Below are 14,419 nucleotides of genomic sequence, written 5' to 3' on the forward strand. Positions count from 1 at the left end.
GAGGTAGCTGGGATCTGACCTGAAAGAATTTCTTCGGATCATTGCCAACAACAACCTTTTCTAGATCTTCGCACTTCGCTTCCTCGGTTGATCCATTATCGGGCAATACTAGAGTTTTTGATTACTATAAGCCCCTTTTCAGCAAAGGCCAAGGACTTAGTTTTGGGCCAATGTAAGATGGCAGTCACCATGCACCGCCTAGCCATGGACTGACTCCCCACAATCTATTTAACTTGGCCCTCTGACGGATATTTCACCTTCTGGTGCAGGGTAGAAGAGACGGCTCCTAAGGCATGAAACCAAGGTCTAGCCACAATAGCTGTGTAGGGTGAATAAGCGTCCACCACAATGAAATCCACTTCCACCACGTCTGAATCAGTCTGTATGGGCAATCTAATCTAACCCCTTGGAATAACAGTCTTCCCCTCGAAACTTACTAGAGGGGAATCGTACGCTGTTAAGTCCTCGGGTTTCAAATTCAGCCCCTTATACAGGTCGGGGTACATTATCTCGACAGCACTGCCCTAGTCTATCAACACTCTCTTCACATCATACCCCCATATCCTGAGTGTGACCACCAGAGCATCGCATGGGGTTGGATGGTTCCGATCTTATCTTCGTCCAAGAAGCCTAGAACTTATGGCATTTCTACTCTAGCTCTTTTTTGCTTCGAATTGTTGTCCTCGGTGGATAGCCGCACCACAGACATCGCTCTGGAGGGATAAGAACCGATCCTACTAGGAGCAACAAAGATGACATTGATCGTTTCCAGAGGAGGTTTCGAAGAAGCGTCTCTCCGGGGATCCGAACTTGTCTGCTTCGCTTGGCCACTAGAATGGTGCAACAGCTGCTTCAACTTCCCTTTTCGAACCAACTGGTCCAGATGGTCTCACAAATTCCTGCAATCTTTTGTAGTGTGCTCCTAGTCCTGATGGTATTGACAATAAAGGCTCTGGTTGCACCTCATGGGGTTTCTAGTCATCTTGTTCGGCCATTTGAAGAACGGCTCGTTCTTAATCTTCTCTAGAACCTGATGCACCAGTTCTCGGAATACCGCATTAACTATCTGGGTGTTGGTGTCCAGCGAAATCTCTCCGAGGTCGGTTATTATGGAATCAGTTTGACCTAAAATCCCTCATCTCCTGAGGGATAACATTCGCCTTACCTTTCCCTTGCTGTTGGTCTTCCTTCACCCTCTTGTACTTATCAATCCAGTCCATGAGTTGGATTACACTGGTAATAGGTTTACTAGTTAGAGACTTCCTTAAAGCATGCTCGGCCAAGAGGCCGACCTTAAAAGTGCTGATGGTCACGTCATCAAAGTCACCATCTATCTCATTATACATCTCTCAGTATCTATTCGAGTACGTTTTCAGGGTCTCTCCCTCTCGCATGGACAAAGACAGTAGTGAGTCCAAGGGCCGAGGTACCCTACTACACATGATAAAACAAGAGCCAAAGGCTTGGGTGAATTCCTTAAAGGAGTCTATAGAATTGGCCTTCAAACCATCGAACCATCTCATTGCCAAAGGTCCCAAATTGGAAGGAAATACTTTGCACATCAAAGCCTCGTCCTTAGAGTGGACAGCCATCCTCTGGTTGAACTAGCTCACATGCTCTACAAGGTTCGTTCGACTGTTGTAAATGGTAAACGTGGGTTGATGGAACTGCAAGGCATTTTTGCCCTCTCTATCTTGCGCGTGAAAGGTGATTTGGAGATTTGATTCGACGCCTTAATCATAGCGTTGTTTCCCTTTACGAGGTGGGCTCTTGTATCTTTGCCTGTGGTGGTGCTCTTCATCGTAGGAGAAAGACTCGCTTAGTGGAGTTCTTGACCTTTGCCTGTAATTAGCATCCTCTTCATCATTGGAGGAGACGTCAGAACTAGAAGGGGTTCGTTTCCATTGTGCATGGCGCAAATTCTTCTTTAAATCGTCAATCTCCCTTTGCATGGCTTTTTCATTCTGCTCTTGAGAGACATGACTCCTAACCCAAGAATGACTTTTACTAGCATGTGTGGTGTGTGTGCTACCTTCTTAATCTCGCTTGCATTCAAGGTTAAGGAAGTCATCCTATTGCCTAGAATCCATAGATTCTTCTCAATGAGAACCTGATTCTACCATATTTAGACGTTGTACTCATTATCACACAAGTTCTTTTCACAAACAGTACCAATTGTAAGGACACGATTTACAGCCCAAACCCAATGAGCCCAGTACAATAAATTTGTAGAGAATGGATCAAAGAACTAGGCCCTAATGAGTTGGATAATGGCTAGTACTGAATTAAATGACAATCAAACACAAACAAGAGATTCTGATATCAATGAACTTTCAGTCCGAGGAGGTCATACTTATATAAATTAGTCACAATTGGATACAAAGACAATTTGGATTGCTATAGTGTTCTCTGTCTATTTTTCTGATCCCATTCTCATGGAGGGTCTTTCACATTATATAACTCCCGTTAGATCATCTTGATCCTACACTTGTTGATTATCTGAGTCATTACTTGAGTACCTGTCTCATCAGACACCCTCTTTGACTTTCTATGAGCTGTAGTAGCCAAGACAGCACTGTTCAAAGGTCTTCTCCACATAAATATGGCGAGAAAAGTAGTTGTAGTCCATTTAATGCGGTGGTAGCAGTTTTTCCTTAGATATTTTTGGGTTTCCTTCCTTCTCATATGTTCATGAGACACGTCCCTATCATTGGAGTTTCTTGGAAGATCATTCTAATTGCTGGAATAAATACTTGAGCTGCATTCATCATATCCAAGGAGGAGTTCCTCCTCGGCCCACCTTCCATTCATTCCTTACTCATAAGACTTTAAATTGGAACCCTTAATAATTATTTGTTCCTCCTTGGACCATTCAACATCCTCGAACAAAGCCCAAGGCCCAAGGCCCAACATATGATCCTAGGCCCTTATCCCTATAGTTATGTTACCGGGTTCTCTTATGACAATTATTAATAAAATATAATAAGAAAGTTTTAACACCACTTTCATGGTAAAATATAAAAAACTATTAACAAAATCAATTGTTTTATCATTTTCCTATAAAGTATTTTTTTTAAATGGTTTATAAACTAATATTTTTAAAGCATTTGTTAACATTTCCTTTCCATTTATAGACAGACTAGTATTAATTATTATTGATAAACTTCATTACAATTAATGACTGAATGTTAGTATATTTAGTAATGGGATAAACAAAGACGAGGTGGCACTCTCTCAAAATTGATAGGGCTTCACCTATTTTGCTGTTGTTCCACTGTTCCAATCTAACGGATACATCTGATTAAAGGTTTAGAGTATATTGTTGTTGTTCCACTGTTCCAAATACCAATTCCAACATTAAGGCTTTTTTAATGTTGGGTTAAGGTTTAACTTAAGTATGAAATCAAAATGACGAAGGTTTACTTTTTGTTACGATAAAGACGGAAAGTCTATGTATGAACTCTGCGCAAAACTGTATAAGAAACTTCCTTAATATAACTAGTTATATCATGTACGAGCGTATAGTCAAGTAAAGTACAATGGCCTTTTTTTCCCAAAAAAAAAGAAAAGAAAGTATAATGGGCTTACATCTATTGGGCTTGTATGCTAATGGCCTCCCCTCAAGCTCATGCTAGGTGATATGTGACAAACTTGAGTTAAAGACAAAATGTCGAAGCTGCCTGGTCGAGGAGGTTAATTTGTACGAAGATGTCACCTATTTGATCCTGCGAGCAAAAAGAATGTAGTTGCACTGTACTAGATTTTGTTTAATTTTTGAAAAAAACATAATAAAATTAAGGCTATGTTTGTTTTGAGTGCAAAGGAAAATTGAAAAACGAGCAAATCAGGAAAATAAAGTCAAACTAAAAATTAATGCATATGACCATAAAATAATCCACCCACACTTGCAGAATATTTTATACACTAATATTACCTAAAAAACCATTTACACTCCAAAAAATTTTGTTCTACTCACTCTCACTCTCATCACTCATGAGTCATGCAAGCCCAAGTGGAAGGATAGAGAGATTGGTCGCCAATGAAGCCCAAATCATCGTCCTCAACCCATAACCCTGTCGTTGTACATGCAAACCCCACAATTTGGGTCAGATCATCTCCTCATGATCTCATCACTGTTGCCTCTAAATCGACCCACCCATGTCTCTCTCTCTCTCTCTCTCTCTCTCTCTCTCTCTCTCTCTCTCTCTCTGAGTTTGACTGAGGATGATAGTGTTTTAATGAATGGTTTTGTTTCTTTAAGTTTATATTTGAAATTTTCTATTATAAAATTTATTTGGAAGCTGAGAAAATGTGAGAAATTAGTAAAAAAATAGCATTTTCATAATACAACCAAACACCTGAAAATATTTTTCAAATCAACCTTCAAAATACAATCAAATATTTGAAAATATTTTCCATTTCCAAAAATATTTTCACCTGAAAAGAAAATATTTTACATGTAGCATAACACAGCTCTAGTGCTAAAGCAAAATAACCGGCGGTTACAGCTCACAGGCTTCCCACTCTGCCACATGTCGCAGTGTCTTTGAAACCTTACCTCCAAAACGACACGAAACACTCTCATCAACGAACACCTGTTCTTAACGTTCCCAACCGCCACAATTCTCTCTCTCTCTCTCTCTCTCTTTCACCAACATGAAGTGTGTTTCCGAAATTCATTTTCCACTATCTGTAACCAAAGCTGAAAATGGAGAAGAAATCATTGCTGGGAGTACACAAGAGAAAGCCCATTAAGCGCGTCAAGAAAAACTTGCTCAAGAAAGTGGCAGACTATCTCATTTCCGATTCTTACCTCTTTGCTCCTCTCATCTCTCCCCAACCCAACACTTTTCCTTCTTCAAGTAATTACTCTAGCTTTCTTTTCTTTTCTTTTCTTTTCTGTTCTTTTCAATTAAATTTTGGATTTTACTCCATGTTTCCGCTGGTGGGTTTTCAATATTTGCTTTAATTTTTGTTCTTAGGAGTGGAATTTAGAGAACCCATCAAGAAAATCAACAACAAGAATGTGTTCAAGAAGATTGGGGAGTTTCTGATTTCTGATTATTACATGTATGCTTCCTTGGTTGCTCCTCAATCAATTGTTACTCTTACAGGTACTTTTCCTTCCAATTTTTTTTTTTTTTTTTTTTTTTTAAATTTTAAATTGAATGTAAGTTGAAAATATTAATTCTTGGGATTTGAATATGTCCTTGAAGAATTATATGCTTTTTTTTGACATTTTTTGTTAAGAAGAGTTTGTTTTGGCTGTTTTTTAATAGAATGATGTAATGCTGGTTTCTGCACATTTGTGCAGCCATTAGTAGATTTGAACATTCTGTGACTCAACTAATGGTTTAGTATTGGAATATAATCTCTATAAAGCAAAGCATTCTAGGCATGAGTGAGTAACGGGCTTAAGGAAGCTGTATGATTGGGTTGGAGTTTGGAAATCTTGGAATGCTTCTATTGTATTTGTGGATTTTCTAGTGCAACTAACCATGAAGAAGTATCTCTTAGAGCTAGGGGAAGAGTGTCAGCTAGGATTGGCCTTTGTACATGAAACTAGTTCGTTGTATAGAAGTACAATCTAATTTTTTAGGTGAATCATTTTGAAACAAAGGTATACATTATGGCTGCCAATAGTAGCCTTGTAGCTTAATGACATTGCCTGTTCTCTTGTGTAATGAGAACCAGGGTTTGAATCCCTCTCTCCCTTTTTTTTTTTTTTTTTTTTTTTTTGTGACAATTGAATATTTGAATTAACAAACACATTATGGCCATTTTATATTGATACAAGATGTCATTTATGATTTTTTTTATGAGCAAGCAAGAAATTTTATCAAACTATAACACCACTTTACAAGTCAGTAAAACATATGAACAAGACTTTCTTGACCAATAGACTACAAGAGTGCCTTATAACAAAGTACACCTCTAGAGGGTCATCTACACTTCAAACTCAACATTCTATTATCCAAGACCAATATTACTAACAAGAGATTTTCTTAGATTCCTTGTTAAGAATTGAAATTAGAAATACTTCTAAAAAAAAATTGAAATTGGAATTCCAAAAAGAACAACATAGAGCTCCATTCAAAACTGAGTTTTCAAAACTTCTTTTTATTTTTGGATAAATGAGAATATTATTAAGGAAAAAATACAATACAACTCAAACTTGCAGCCTTGCAGCTGCAACTACCAACATACCAAGTCCCAACAAAGAGACTAAACAACAAATACTTTTATTTACTGACCAAAAGTAATACCAAACCTCAAGCTGTATACTGACACCAACCAACAAACAGATAGATTACAAAATACCCTATGATAGTTACTGACTAGTGACTATCAAAAGCCAGGGAGATCCTACTTGTGTTTTTCTTGTAGAAATGGAGTTGAGAGACAGGATCACCTGTTTTTTGAATGTTGTTTCACAATGAGGCTTTGGAAAGAAATCATGAAGCGGTCTAGTTCACTGGTTCTCAACCCTAGTTTTAGGTCGCAGACATTGTAGAATGGGGTATCAGCAAATTGGCTTGGATTGCTGCTATATACCACATATAGTCCAAAGGAATGTGTGAGTCTATGGAGGCTAGGTGGAGTTTGAGGCTTCCTTTTGTAGTAATCCTAGCTTTTACTTCCCATTTAACAGCTTTCTAAATACTTTCTTTTGTTTTCCCTTGACCTCCATGAATTTTCACGTTTCTTTGAGTCCAGATTTGATACATAACAGCCCCCCTTCCCCCAAGTTATCTTGCCAATTACAGCCTTCAGGATCTTACCTTTCCAGATCTTCAGCCCCCACTCAACCACTTTATCCCATTCCATATAATGCCTGCAAAGCAAACAGTACCTCATTGCCTCTTTCTGCATTATTCTGGTAAATGATCACTCTAAAGGGAGATGATTTACACTTCTAAGTAACTTCTACAGAACACACAAGCTGTTTCACCATTGTGTCCCTATTGGATTGATATATATCTCTTGTAGACAGTCGGTTATTAAATGCTAGCCAAAGCATGAGGGTTTGTCCCGGGATTGCCATGGAGAACCAAACTAATTTCCATAAGGCTTTTCTCTGATAGCATTCCAGGTCTCTGCAGATGCATATTTTCCAAATACTCTAGAAAATGGTTTTGCATAACAACTTTGTTCAACAGAGCACTCGCTTTTGAATGTAGCTACATAAGTGACCATTCACCTTTTAAATCTAAATGGCGCCCCCTTCTGCTTGGGTCAGCTTTAATATTTCTTTTATTGGTAGTTACACACACACACGCACACCTGGTGGTCTTGAGCTCATGATCTCACCCTCCACCTTCCTTTTACAAGGGGAGGTCCCGTTTGAGCTAGAGCTCTTGGCAAAGTTAGTGGTTGGAATTTCTTATGTTTATTAGATTTTTTGTTCTATTTTTAGGCATTTTCTGTCCTTGTCGTACTTCCATTTGAACCATACATCTTCAGCTTTCTGGCCCAATTCAACAGTATTGGCTACACATGACCAAATCATACCAATTGACTTGTTTTCTTCTTGTGTTTAATGCTGGTTACCTCTACAGCTCTTCTTTCTTTACATTCAGAGATGCACTTCATTGGCTTTCGGTACAAACCTGATGTAAGGGTTAGTAAAATACTCACCAGAGCTTTAGAGAACCGGAGAGTGTTATCCAAATATTTGGGGTTATGTTCGCTAATGTCTTGAGAGCTATGTATTGAATGCAGTGTTACTTTTGGATCCAAGACTCCAATTCTAGTTGTTTGGAAAATTGGAGATGCTTGTACTGATTTTGTTGCTAATCTTGAGAATGCTTAATCCATACTGAATGTTATGCTCAATATGTGTTAGTAAAAGCTATGATTGATGAATACGTTGAAAGATTTGACTTTGATATTTTTAGGAATTGAACTTTTATGTAGTGGGATTGATGTAATTTGAACCAAGATATTGAAGAAGTAAATGTAAAATAAGAAGAATGAATAAAATATGGAAAATTTTCTGCTAAATGAAATAAAAAAAGGTTCAAGGAATTTGTTCTTTGTTGAGGTCTCACATTGCATCAATTGTTCCTATGTCTAGAATGAAATATTCAGTATTTCAGGTTTTTCTTTCAGCTTTCATTATTTGCAAGCATATAGTATAAGTTTTAGGCTCTGTAATTTCCCAGAATATCTAGAAATAGGATTTTGGATATATATTCACAAAATAGATTGTCCCCCTTCCCCAACACACAAAAATTTAAAGGCTGGGGGGTGGAGGGAAGGACAGCTTGGCACTCAAGAATGAAAGGAAACAAGATTTTATCTGGGAAAATACTAAATTTGGTCGGATTTTAGGTGCTTCCATAAAAACTATACCGTATGAAAACTAATTGCAACCCGAGCATTAGCATATTAGGCAAAGAGCAGATTTTCAAACACAGAAGTTAGGGATTTAGGGATAATCTAGAATGTGAAGTCCTTTGTTAATAAGAATTTTTCTCCCTTAGTATTCATATCATGTGATATATGTTGACAAAATGTGAAAACAGTGCACCCAGATCTGATGAATTATATGAAATATATGAATGTGAGTTGGATAAATTGCTATAACTATCCACCTTGTCTACCTAGGGTTGGGCCAAATAATGCACAGGTTTTGTCCATGCAAGTCTACTTATATTTGGCAACATGATTTGAACATGGTTTTCATTCCCTCATGTTATTGAATTTCATATTATCTTCAAACGTGCATATGAATGCTTTATATAAAGTGGCTTCACAATGAGACTCTGTTGATGATAGTTGTTTCATTCTGAGGTTGAAACTTGCCTCTACTTAAAATCTTATTTCTCCCTTCATTTTTCTCTTCTTAGTAACCTGATAATTTTTCTAGAATGATGGAAATGATTTTAGGATTGAAAGGGGGTATGGTATCCATTGGAGAAGGAAAAAGAATATGAAGACAATATAAAAATTCATAAGATGTGACATTAATTATAAGTTACAAAGTAACAAGTGGCGAATCCAGGCTGCAAGAGGAATCATCTCTCTAAGCTAGTAATTCTACTTTGCATTTTTTGTTCAGTACTAAAGAGTTTGCAGAATTCATGTCTCCCTGACATGTAGAGTGCTGTACATGGTTTACTTTCCTGGCTCAGAAGACATATAAAGTCCAATTCCAGAACTAACTTAAACAAATTTATGGATATGGTTTTCTTGATACCATTAACACAATTTCTGTGAGCTTTTGTTTAATTAAGAGAGAGAAAATAAATAATAAAAATGAATTTTTAAAGAAAATGTAGGGCTAAGAGTCTGATAATTTCCATAGTTGTCCAAGTTTACAAGAACATGTGTGAGGTGATGTTTAAATTTTCATTTAAGCAGATATCATGGTTTGATCTTCTTCTTGTCCTTACACTTCTGTTTTTTTCTTTACTTTCCACTACCTTATTTCCTCCACTGCCAGTAGTCTTATTGATTATGGGGAACATAAGTTAATCATGGAAATGGTTGTAATGAGTTTTTTTTTTTTTTTTTTTTTTTTGCGGTGTTACTTTTGTTTTAGAAAAATGTCATCTTTTTAAATATTTGGTTTATTAAATTCCAGAACCTTCATGGCACATCAAGAGGGTCACTACAGCAGTTTCAACGAGGAAAATCACCATGATAGACAAGGAACCAACAGATCGGTCCTCAAATAAAGTAGCTAAGGATCAAAGTTCCAAGAACTTGCTTCATGAAACAAGCATTTCCGAAAAAACTCTTGGGCACAGAAAAATGGTGAAGCACATGGTTTACCAAAACTGTCGCTCTACATCCATTTCAGGTCCCACTCTTGTCACATGAAAAGCTCTGTTGTCTGAGTCCCTTGGTTAATTTTTTGGTTACTTCTTTTTCCTACATTAGATTACTGCAAGATATTTATCTTTTTCTTTAGTCAGTGCTGTATTTGTTTCTTTGTAACATATCTCATTGGCAAAGAGCATAAAAGGACTTTGGCTCAAACAGTTAATGTTGATGCATGTTTACCTCCTGATCATCAAGACAAATTTCAGAATTACTTAAATAAAAATTCTCCTCCAAATTAATAGAAGATTAGTAGTAATTTGAAGGACTTCTGATTAAAAATGAGTTGTTGCAACCAGTACACATGGCAATTAACATTTGGGTTATATATATTGTGTCTAGTCTCAGTTTAAACAAATTGGTTGTTAAGTGATTTTGTGAATATTCTTTAATATTATACCAGCATTATTTCCAGTTCTTTTTAAACCAAAAGACTACTTCTGTGTGCAGCTCTCTTTATCTCAAGGTTGAGAGGAGCTCTGGTTTCTGAAAGTAATTTAGATGGTTTTGTTGTGTCACAGGAAAGGAAACGCTCAAATTTGCAGCTAAGGAAGCTCATTGTTGACCGAAAAACTGGTACATCAGTGTACTCAATTTGAGTAATTAGAAATATACATGCATCATGTACTTAGATGCATATATCATAGTTATTATACTTATTTATTGTATTTTGTTGTAAGTGGGATAATGAGGCTGTTGGTGAAACTTATGCCTGTGTGTTGTTCATGAGTTTGTATAATTTCTTGCTCTCAATAGTTAAGACTATTACAATGCTTTATCTTTGAACTTGGTAAGCTTTGGATATGGTTCTTGCAACTTTGAAGATAATTAGCCATGTGTCTTTTAATTATCAATGCCTTAGATTCATCCCCCATGCTAGGTGAAGATTCCAAATTGAACTTTTGTTGCACAACTATAGCAATTTCTGACTTAGGTAGGTTTGCTTAAACCAAGATTAGGAAAGGAAAATGTAAAAGTAATTAAATTTTGGATCTTTTGGAAAATATAGATTTGGGATTGATCCTTTGAATGATTGAACTTAACGGCGAGACATCATGTATTGGGGCCTAAGCATGTCTCTATCTTAGACTGAAAGGAACATGTCCTTTCATGCCTAAATGTCTTTAGGTGATTTGACTGAATTGCAAGGTGACATGAACTAGGGACTGATTGAGTCCTTTCCTTGATATAAGGCAACTTTGAAGATAATTAGCCATGTGTCTTTTAATTATCAATGCCTTAGATTCATCCCCCATACTAGGTGAAGATTCCAAATTGAACTTTTGTTGCACAACTATAGCAATTTCTGACTTAGATAGGTTTGCTTAAAACAAGATTAGGAAAGGAAAATGTAAAAGTAATTAAATTCTGGATCTTTTGGAAAATATAGATTTGGGATCGATCCTTTGAATGATTGAACTTAACGACGAGACATCATGTATTGGGGCCTAAGCATGTCTCTATCTTGGACTGAAAGGAACATGTCCTTTCATGCTTAAATGTCTTTAGGTGATTTGACTGAACTGCAAGGTGACATGAACTATGGACTGATTGAGTCCTTTCCTTGATATAAGGCAATGTTTAATATGTGTTGATTGTGTGCCTGCCTTATAATCTTTCTGACTGACAACACATGCAATGCGTTGAGAAGGAGGGGGGAAAATGAGCTTGAGATGTAAAAGATGGCATGAGATTAATACATGTAAAGTCGTACTTGTCAAGGATCGATGTAACCTGCAGCCTACCCTTTAGTCCTTTGTTTGTTTTGTTAGTTCGTGTGGTCTGCATCAGACTTTTAACTTTAGTTCAGTATTTTTCAACTTCTAGAGATTGGAATGAAATTTGAAGTTCTGAACTGCATAAATAAGCAAGAACTAAACAGAAATGCATGCTATAATGATCAATGTAGGTTCTGATAGCAATGATGTGAAGGTTTAGACAGTCACATTTGGCCCTCTTCAATAAGTTTCAGCTTTTTTCTTGTTGAGGATAACCCTATCTCTACTACATGAAATAGTTTTGGCCTTCACTTTTGATTAGTCATTTTAGTTGATCTAGAAGTTGCGAAATCTCGTTGTCAAGTGTCTGTGGACCTTGGATTTAAAAACCATCATCCACCTTTTTAAGTTGACCATAGTTTTAGTGAATTTTATCTATAATGTGACTTCAGTGTTTCTACAATGTAATGGATCCTTAGAAAGTGTAAAGTCAATTGAAGAGTTATTTAATTTAACTAGTTCTCTGGTGCCAAATGGGGAAGAATTCCGTATCTAGCATGGTTATCAATGGTTTAGTGATTACCTTCAGTTTGAAGGTTCTACTTATGCCAGTCATTATTTTCTTATCATGTCTATGATCTTTGCCAATTATGGTTTTGGTCCAGAACTCACTAACAGATGTACAGGAAAAGAATAAAAACACTGCATGTTACATTCATTGCACGTACCAAGTACCGTGTGTGTCTCTTCAAATGTCATATCTTCCATATTCACCAATAATGCATTTGTAAATGAATGTCATTTGAATAATTTACATGTAAACATTGCAATGACTTTGACAAGACTTAGAGGAGTTTCTAAGTTGTCCAACTCAGTTTGTACTCTACTAACTTTATGATCATAATATAGAGAATCAAAAGGTTTATTTTGGTTACTAAGATTCAATTTTAACGTTTATTCTGGTGTCCCACTCTTTTGTCGTCAAAGGCTGATATAATATAAGGGCATTATAGTTTCGCCATTGTAGGCTTTGTTGTATGTGTCACTCTATGATAAGTGCATTGCAGAAGCTGATGAGAGAAAATACATGTTCTTAAATTTTGATGAGATGAGAGAATTGTTAGGACATATGTGATTCATTGTTAGGAACATATGTCAATATAGAATTGGCTAATCCTTTGACAAAATACACCTTACTTGATCTAGGATGTATTTAATGCTTCAAGGAATAAGGTTTCAAAATCAAGTGTTAAAGCTATGCAAGTCTGTCCAAGAAACAAGTGAAGAAGTGCTGGATTTTAAAGCTTGACAACTTGACAACTAACTCATCAACTAGTATCTATCAAGGTTTAAAAGGCTGCTGAAACTCAATGCTCGACAGCTTCTTGACGGATAAGCTATCTATCGAGGTTTATAAATCAGTTTTTCAGAGCTGATTTCACTCCAATCCATGAATAGCAAATGCAACTCAATGCAAAAGTTTTTCACAAACATATTGTGAACCGGAGACATATGTCCTAGTTCATCTTTCTATTCAAGAAGTTGTTGTATTTGTACACCGTAGGGTTTTGTAACCAAGGAGTTTCATGATCTTCATCGTGTTGATAAACTGAAGGACTTTGTAGCCAACATCTTTCTCAAGTTGGTAAGTATAAGTCGCGTACTGGGATTCGCGCATCAAATTGGTTAATCACGTACTGGGAGCCATGCATTAAAAAAAGAGATTGTCACTACAGAATAAGTCCAATTAGATATTGGGGTAAGGGTTCAACTGTATGTTAATATAAGGTACTGGAATTCCTTTACTTGTAACTGCTTGTTGTGATAATAGTGAATTCTCGGGAATTGTGACTTTAAAATCACTCGATGGGGGTTTTTGCTGTGTAGATTTTCTCCATTTGTAAACAAATTACCGTGTCAATTTAATTTCCTCTGCATTTAGTTATTTGGTGATTTGTTTGTGCTACCACGCTTATTGCATGCAAATTGAATTAATTAATTAACTTGGCTAATTAATTAGTTAATTCATCGCAAGAGGTCAATACATTCTTGGCCTATCAAGAATAAAGGAAAAGATTCAGCAAAAAAAGAATAAAAGAAAATGATGCTCAAATGGAATCCTATATCACTGAATTCCAGACGTCTCATCATTTGGTAGGTTGTTTATACTTTATATGTTGAAGGAATCACAGGGTCGAAAAGGATGAAATAGAATATTTGAGTTCAAAAGCATTGGGTAGAGAGAATGAAATTTGAAAAGGCTAATTTGCTTTGTTCGGGCTGTAGAACTTTTAAGCTGGATTAAGGTTAGGCTTCTCATTATTCACAAATTAGAGTGAATGTGTGTTTGGAGCAAGTATGATTTAAATAAATTGGTTCCCAATTGGTTGATTTAGATTCTACACTAAATTTAAGTTATGGATGTACTTAACAATCAAGCAATATATTTGCAAAGAATATTATTTACATAAACTAGCAGAGAGGTAGCAAATGAAATGAGCATAAAATAATAATAATGATAATAATAATAATAAAATAACAATTTAGCAAACAATCAGCCAAAAGTTGACTATTAGAACACATGACAAGACTTTGTATATATCCACTACACATTGAGAGGAGTGGTATCTTGCCCTCATATTAGCCACACAAATTAATGTCTATATGGACTTAGCATGATGGTTTGAGACTGAAGGTTCAAATAGTATAAAACATTATAACTTATTTAAACTCTCAATTTTAAGACTTACAGCTAAAATATTTTTACTTTAACTTATTTAAGTGCAGAACAAGAGTGAATAATACATAATAAAACCGGAACATTACTCTATGGCATAAGCAAGTACAATAAACAATAAATGTAAATCTTAAAG

General features: G+C 36.1%; 1 protein-coding gene across 3 annotated transcripts; it reads left to right on the forward strand.

The window, feature by feature from the left end:
• Window positions 1–4,391: 4,391 nt before the first annotated feature.
• Window positions 4,392–13,491, forward strand: LOC126715716 (uncharacterized). Of its 3 annotated transcripts, none has more exons than XM_050416475.1 (5): window positions 4,392–4,862; window positions 4,983–5,114; window positions 9,590–9,808; window positions 10,350–10,404; window positions 12,773–13,491. In XM_050416475.1, the coding sequence occupies exons 1-4, from the start codon at window positions 4,709–4,711 to the stop codon at window positions 10,391–10,393; spliced, it is 549 nt and encodes a 182-aa protein (XP_050272432.1). In that variant the 5' UTR covers window positions 4,392–4,708; the 3' UTR covers window positions 10,394–10,404; window positions 12,773–13,491. The 3 variants fall into 3 exon arrangements, with proteins under 3 accessions (XP_050272432.1, XP_050272431.1, XP_050272430.1); XM_050416474.1 differs by having other exon boundaries at window positions 4,393–4,862; window positions 12,753–13,491; XM_050416473.1 differs by lacking the exon at window positions 12,773–13,491 and having other exon boundaries at window positions 4,400–4,862; window positions 10,350–10,614.
• The last annotated feature ends 928 nt before the right edge of the window (window positions 13,492–14,419 follow it).

The sequence above is a fragment of the Quercus robur genome, chromosome 2 (genome assembly GCF_932294415.1).
Source record: "Quercus robur chromosome 2, dhQueRobu3.1, whole genome shotgun sequence".
NCBI lineage: Eukaryota > Viridiplantae > Streptophyta > Magnoliopsida > Fagales > Fagaceae > Quercus > Quercus robur.